This window comes from Elephantulus edwardii, unplaced genomic scaffold (genome assembly GCF_000299155.1).
Source record: "Elephantulus edwardii isolate Elephantulus edwardi_28Jun2011 unplaced genomic scaffold, EleEdw1.0 scaffold00080, whole genome shotgun sequence".
NCBI lineage: Eukaryota > Metazoa > Chordata > Mammalia > Macroscelidea > Macroscelididae > Elephantulus > Elephantulus edwardii.
This window is the reverse complement of record NW_006399830.1, coordinates 4454479-4461000: the sequence shown is the minus strand read 5'-3', so window position 1 is coordinate 4461000 and position 6522 is coordinate 4454479. Positions and strand designations below refer to the sequence as shown.

The following is a 6522-nucleotide window of genomic DNA, read 5'->3' as shown; positions in this document are numbered from 1 at the left end:
TGTGAGGGTCTGTGATGGGCCGTTTGAGGGTCTGACAGGTCATGTGAGGGTCTGTGACGGGGCTGTGTGAGGGTCTGAGAGGCCGTGTGAGGGTCTGACGGGCCGTGTGAGGGTCTGTCACACTGTAGTCCTCAGCATGTCCTACACCTTTCCACACCCTCCTTGTGATTCCAGTTTCCATTTGTCCTTCCTCCCGGCCTTCCCAGCCCTCCCTGGACAGATGCCGCCCAAGTGGGCTCTGTGCTGGATTGTTCTAAGGCGGGCGCTCCTCCCGGGTGCAGCTGCTCCTGTTGTGGGCCTGGTGACCTCTGGCCTCCTCTTTCTGTAGTCCTCGGGGAAGCAGGACACTGTCCCAGCCCGGGTCGCATTGCTGTGGTTTTGCAAGATCCTAGTGGGCCCTGAGGACCTCGCTTGTGTTTCTTGACAAGTTAGGCCCCACAGGACTCTGGAAATCTGGCCGTGACCACCTCCCCTGGTGCCTGCCACCTCCTGAATCGACCTGATGGCTCCTTCCATTCAGCGCCCCTGTCCCCTCGCCAGGTCCCCAGCCAGGCTGCCTAACTCCTTCCTTCTTCTGATCCTGCCTCTCCCACCTTCCTTGTTCTAACCTGGCTTAAGGTGCAGGGTCCCTCCCTTTTCTGAGGGTGCCTGTCGTAGTGGCCCAGAAGAGCCTTGCCCCTGGCTGGCTTCCCACCAGCTTCTGTGGACGCCCTCCACCAGCCCCTGGTACTGACCATCGTGAAGGGCCAGAAACTTCTGCCCATCAGAATCTCACTTGCCCCAATTTAGAACATGTGGCCAATAAAATGTCCCCACCACCCGGCCTGACAAGGCCCCTCCCCAGAGGCTGCCTGGTCCCCACTTCTGCCTTCCACCCAGAAGCCCCTGCAGGTCAGCAGAGTCTTCTGAGGGCCCAGATCAGTCACCTCCCAGGTTGAGTCCTTTGTCGCAGATATTTCAGGGAAACCTCTTACATTGCCTACTTCACCCGCCCCAGCCACTGGAAAAGGATAGGCACCCCACCTGCCCACACTGGCCCCATCCTGTGCTTTCTGGCCAAGGGACCTCTGACCAGAACTAAGACCCAAAAGATGGCTTGGATCCGATCTCAGAGCAGCAAACACCCTCTGAACCTTCCTCACACTCTGGGACAGCCCATGTCAATGGTGACACTGGCGTCCCCTCTCCAGACTGGGCCATGCTATCAGCAGGGAAGAAGTGGACAGAGTCCAGGGTTCCTGGGGGTTCTTGTGAGATCTCCAGTGCCTTTGCTGCTTCCTAGAGTTTTCTCAGGGTGCAGCCAGCTTGGCCTTCTGGGCCTCTGGCCAGGTCTGGGGCAGGGTGGTTCAGACACAGCTCCCGAGACCCTGCTGTCAGTCTCCTCCTGCCTGCCTTGGACGGGGCAGACCTCTAATTAAACCTGACTCAGGGAGCCCTCCTCAGTGTCAAGGGCAAAGCCACCTTGAGACTCATGGATGCTGTCCCAATCATGTCCCCGGGGACCAGTTTATCCTTGCCCGTGAGGTTCTCCCAGCTCCCCAGATCTGGGGAGTCTCGCTGTCAGTTACAACCAGGTGGGTGCTCGGAGGATGGACGTTGGCCTTGTCCCTGTGTCCCATAGGGGCAGAGCCACTCAGAGCCCTGACACACCTTAGCGCAGGAGTTTCAGGTAGTCTTAATTACAGAACAGTTTTCTCTTCCTTCTGAACTTCACTTTGACTCTCATGGCATAACATTTCTAATTCTAGAAAACCTAGAAACTGTTGCAAAGTATGAGCAGTGAAACAGCCTGTTCCTCCCTGTGGAATTGTGAAGCTGGCTTTATGTCACGCACCTCTGTGTTATGCACAGATCCATGTGGCACAGTGGTTAAAGAATTCAGCTGCTCTCCAAAAAATCAGTGGTTCAAACCCACTGGCCACCCCCCAGGAGAAAGATAAGGCAGTCTGCTTCCCTAAAGACTGCAGAGCCTTTAAGCAGTTCTCCTCTGTCCACATGGGACGCTCCAAGGCCGGACTGACTGACAGCTGTGGGCTTGAGATTCTTGTTGGTGGACACCAGATAGACCAGGGCAGGTGGAGGCCTGAGGTGGGGCCCTTCTTAACCTGAGTAGCAGCCAGTGGTACTGGCATCACCAGCGAGTGTCCTGACACAGCGAGAGCCTTGAGGAAGGGATTTCTCACCCAGTGTGGGGGTGTGACCTTTCCAGCTGCTGGCTTCATGAGCTTGGACACAGCACAAAGTGCTCCTAAGGACAGGCAGGTGAGGATGGGAACAGTGGGACCACCCCTGGAGCAGGCCATACTGTCCGTCATGGTTGCTGTGGTGGCTGTGCTAGGGACATTCAGTCCCCTCCCATCAGTATCATGACCCCATCCATATTCCTCCTAGTTTGTCATTAGTTTATTACTGTTCAACACATGGACCCCAGCACCTCTGAGTCAGCACCCATTTTACAGATGAGCGAATAGGACAGACTTCCCAGCCATGCCCTGCACAGCCCCTTGACGGGGACAGAAGGGAACCAGCAGGTGCTGCTCCGGGAAGCTGGCCAGGGCAGCAGGAGAGGGGCTGGCAGGCCCCATGGTCGTGGCTGCTGTGGGATCTCTGTGGGTGCAGATCTGACAGCATCAGGCTGAGCACTAGCCTGGGGAGGCACCCGGGTTGTAAGGGCTCATGTGCATCCTGTTCATTTACTTGTATTGAGTCACAGTTTACAGAGTAAAGTGCTTTCCCACTCAGCCATTCACGCCCACCTTCTTTCATGCTATTGACTGACTCCTCTGTGTAACAGCACTCTTTCCACTTCATCCCTGTGTTTCCTGCTTCCGTTCAAAGTGTCCCATTGTCTTCACCCCCCCTGCACTTCCTCCTTGGGAAAACGCCACACTATTGATCTTGTATAGTTGATTATTTTAAAGAGTGTGTGTCTCCCTGGGGTTACCGCTCATTTTATAGGCCTGTCATTTGGCTGGAAGTCATGGGGAGTAGGCAAGTGGGGATGGAGAGACTTCAGTTCCAGGTTTGAAGGGAGAATAATAACCCCAGTGTCACATGCACGTTTGGGAAGCGCACATTTGGGCGCTGGACTGCTTGCACCTAGGTCTCCTCAGCCTGGGGCATCCCCATCCACCCCACTCCTGTGCCCCTTCCATGACCCCCTAGCTGCTGGCCGACCCATGCTGGCTGAGAAGACCCTCCAAGGGCAAGATACGGAGCTAAGCTTGTGAGCCTCACTGGACACTTGAGGCTCAGCGTGCTGCCCCAGGAGGCCCTGCAGGAAACAAGGGGCTTTGGGGTCCTTTTTTCTGGGTACAGAACCCAGTAGCTTCATGCCTCCCAGGAGCTTGCAGGCAAGCTCACCCACTTTGAAAAGTGTCCACCTTCCAGGAAGATGCAGATCATGGGGGGAGGGAGCAGCCCTACAGGCCAGTGAGTAAATGACCCCCAGCCTTCCTGTGGGGGAGGGGGCATCCACTGACCTTCTGCACTGACACCTCCTCTGTCCACAGAGCTCGGGAAGGCGGTGGCCCTACTGTCCCTGGCCCACATGGGTCAGGCAGTGAAGACCTCAGTGGGGGGACAGCTAGGGCCCCTTGGAAGTTTGGTAGGGCCTGTCCACTCACCTCTCTTTCCTGGCCTCATCCCTTGTCTCTTTCAGGAGCCTGGTACTGGACCGACGACATGGATGACCACGAAGAGGAAGATGATGAGGACTTCCTGGCGGAGGTGGCCGAGGAGGAGAACGAACCCCCTGGGTTGTGGTCAGCGGCTTACGGCGTGGGAGACGTGCCCGGGACCTGGGGACCTGATGACTCGGACTCAGCACAGACGTTGGAGGGGTGGGAGCCCGACCCTGCCAGCATCGGGATCCTGGCCGATGGGACCGAGGCAAAGCCCTTCTTGGCTGGCCGTGAGCCAGGTGCCAACCTGCTGGTGCCCTGGGCGTTCTCGGCGGGAGCGGGTGCTGCAGATGAGCAAGCCGAGGCCACCTGCGACGTGTGCGGCAAGGTGTTCCCCCACCGCTCACGGCTGGCCAAGCACCAGCGCTACCACGCCGCCGTCAAGCCGTTCGGCTGTGAAGAGTGCGGCAAGGGCTTCGTGTACCGCTCGCACCTGGCCATCCACCAGCGCACTCACACGGGCGAGAAGCCCTTCCCGTGCCCGGACTGCGGCAAGCGCTTCGTCTACAAATCCCACCTGGTGACTCACCGACGCATCCACACGGGCGAGCGGCCCTACCGCTGCGCCTTTTGCGGCGCAGGCTTCGGGCGCCGCTCCTACCTGGTCACGCACCAGCGCACGCACACGGGCGAGCGGCCCTACCCGTGTCCACACTGCGGCCGCAGCTTCAGCCAGAGCTCAGCGCTCGCGCGGCACCAGGCGGTGCATACGGCTGACCGGCCGCACTGCTGCCCAGACTGTGGCCAGACCTTTCGCCTCCGCGCCGACTTCCAGCGCCACCGGCGAGGAGGTGCCTGTGCAGAGCCCGGAACTGAGGGTCTGCGGCCGGAGCCTGGGGAGGCGGGAGGACCCGAGGAGACCGAGGCTGAAGCCGAAGCCGAGCCTGAGGGACCTGGGCCAGGCGAGGCTGACCAGGACAGCAAGGCACCGGAGGCTCCAGAGCCACCGGGCAGCCCCGAGCACAAGGAGACCACAGAGCCGGTGACCCGAGCCCTGGAGCTGGGCAATGGCCTTGGCGGGGGTGAGGGCCCGTCCTCCCACCCGCTCGGATTCCCCTTTCCCATGCACCCCAAGTCCTGGCTGAACCCCGACACCTTCCCTATGCTGGGCCTTCCAGACTTAAGGGAGCGGCTGCCGGCTGATGTGCGCAGGCTCCCGGGTCTGGGAGGTCCGCTCTCCCTGGTGGAGGGCACCGGGTTGGCCTGTGATCCCTTCGGTGGGGGCGGCCGCCCCGGGGGCAGCGTGCGCGCCTTTGGACCGGCTGTGGGGGGTCTTCTGGCCGAGCCGGCCCCCGCCACTCTGCCAGAGGAGGAGACCCCATGGATCTGCTCCGACTGTGGGAAGACTTTCGGACGCCGCGCGGCGCTGGCCAAGCACCAGCGCTACCACGCAGGTGAGCGGCCGCACCGCTGCGCCGACTGCGGAAAGAGCTTCGTGTACGGCTCGCACCTGGCGCGCCACCGGCGCACGCACACGGGCGAGCGGCCCTTCCCCTGCCCCGAGTGTGGCGCCCGCTTTGCCCGCGGCTCGCACCTAGCAGCGCACGTGCGCGGCCACACCGGGGAGAAGCCCTTCGTGTGCGGCGTGTGCGGCGCGGGCTTCAGTCGGAGGGCGCACCTGACGGCGCACGGGCGGGCGCACACGGGGGAGCGGCCCTACGCGTGCGGCGAGTGCGGACGGCGCTTCGGGCAGAGCGCGGCGCTGACGCGGCACCAGTGGGCGCACGCGGAGGAGAAGCCGCACCGCTGCCCCGACTGCGGCAAGGGCTTCGGCCACAGCTCGGACTTCAAGCGGCACCGGCGCACGCACACGGGCGAGAAGCCCTTCCGCTGTGCCGACTGCGGCCGCGGCTTTGCGCAGCGCTCCAACCTGGCCAAGCACCGGCGCGGCCACACGGGCGAGCGGCCCTTCCCGTGCCCCGAGTGCGGCAAGCGCTTCTCCCAGCGCTCGGTGCTCGTCACGCACCAGCGCACGCACACGGGCGAGCGGCCCTACGCCTGTGGCCACTGTGGACGCCGCTTCTCCCAGAGCTCGCACCTGCTCACGCACATGAAGACACATCGTGGCCTGGCTGCTGCACCCACCCCGGCTTCACCCAAGACCGAGGTGCAGGCCAAGGGTCTGGGCACTGGGTCAGTAGGAGCGAGTTCGGGGCTCGGGCTGGAACATGGGAGTGGCCTGCGGGAGTTTGCGGGTGGGACGAGCTTCAGCTCTGAGCCGGCCACCTTCCCAGGGTCCTCAGGTGCCTACGAGGAGACCACCCAGTGAAGGACGACGAGGTGCACCCGCTGGGCAGCCCAGGCACTATTGTGGGATGGGGGACTCTGAGGTCCCAGTCCTGCGTGCGGTGCCTTCCCCTCAGCTCCCACCCCTCAGCCTCTGGCTGCACTCCTGAAAAGGCTGAGACACCCGATGTAGTTCAGCGGTGTGGGGGGGCTCCGAGAGAGACGAGCCTGGGCGCGGGGGAAGAGCAGTGGACGGCCGCCCTGAGGATTATGGCCTCTCCAGGGCTGTGCCGAAGCCATGCCGTGGACGTGGATGGCAGTGGTCATGAGTTTTACAACGAGACAGGGAAGGCCTAGCGGGGAGGAGAGGATGGCGTGGTTGAGGGTCACCACTGAGCTTGGCTGACCATGTCCATGTCCTCAGTGGAGGGAGGCAGGGACCCTCTGGTCATTTGACCGAGCTGCAAAGTATTAAGACCTGGGCATTTGGCTGGCAGAGGCCAGAAAGAAGGATGTTTCTTCCTCCCCGGGGACTGGCACAAGGGCTACTGAGGCCTTGTCACTGTCTATGGGGAGTATTTTGGCCGCTCTGCTGTAACCTGGGAAATCGAGG

At 61.7% G+C, this 6522-nt stretch overlaps 1 protein-coding gene across 1 annotated transcript in view; it reads left to right on the top strand.

The window, feature by feature from the left end:
• ZNF316 (zinc finger protein 316) overlaps positions 1–6266 on the top strand; it is a 37907-nt gene extending 31641 nt beyond the window's left edge. The window contains exons 15-16 of the mRNA XM_006889754.1: positions 3662–5948; positions 6047–6266. Of these exons, the coding sequence (XP_006889816.1) occupies positions 3662–5948; positions 6047–6266 (2507 nt within the window). The remainder of the gene's footprint in view (positions 1–3661; positions 5949–6046) is intronic.
• The last annotated feature ends 256 nt before the right edge of the window (positions 6267–6522 follow it).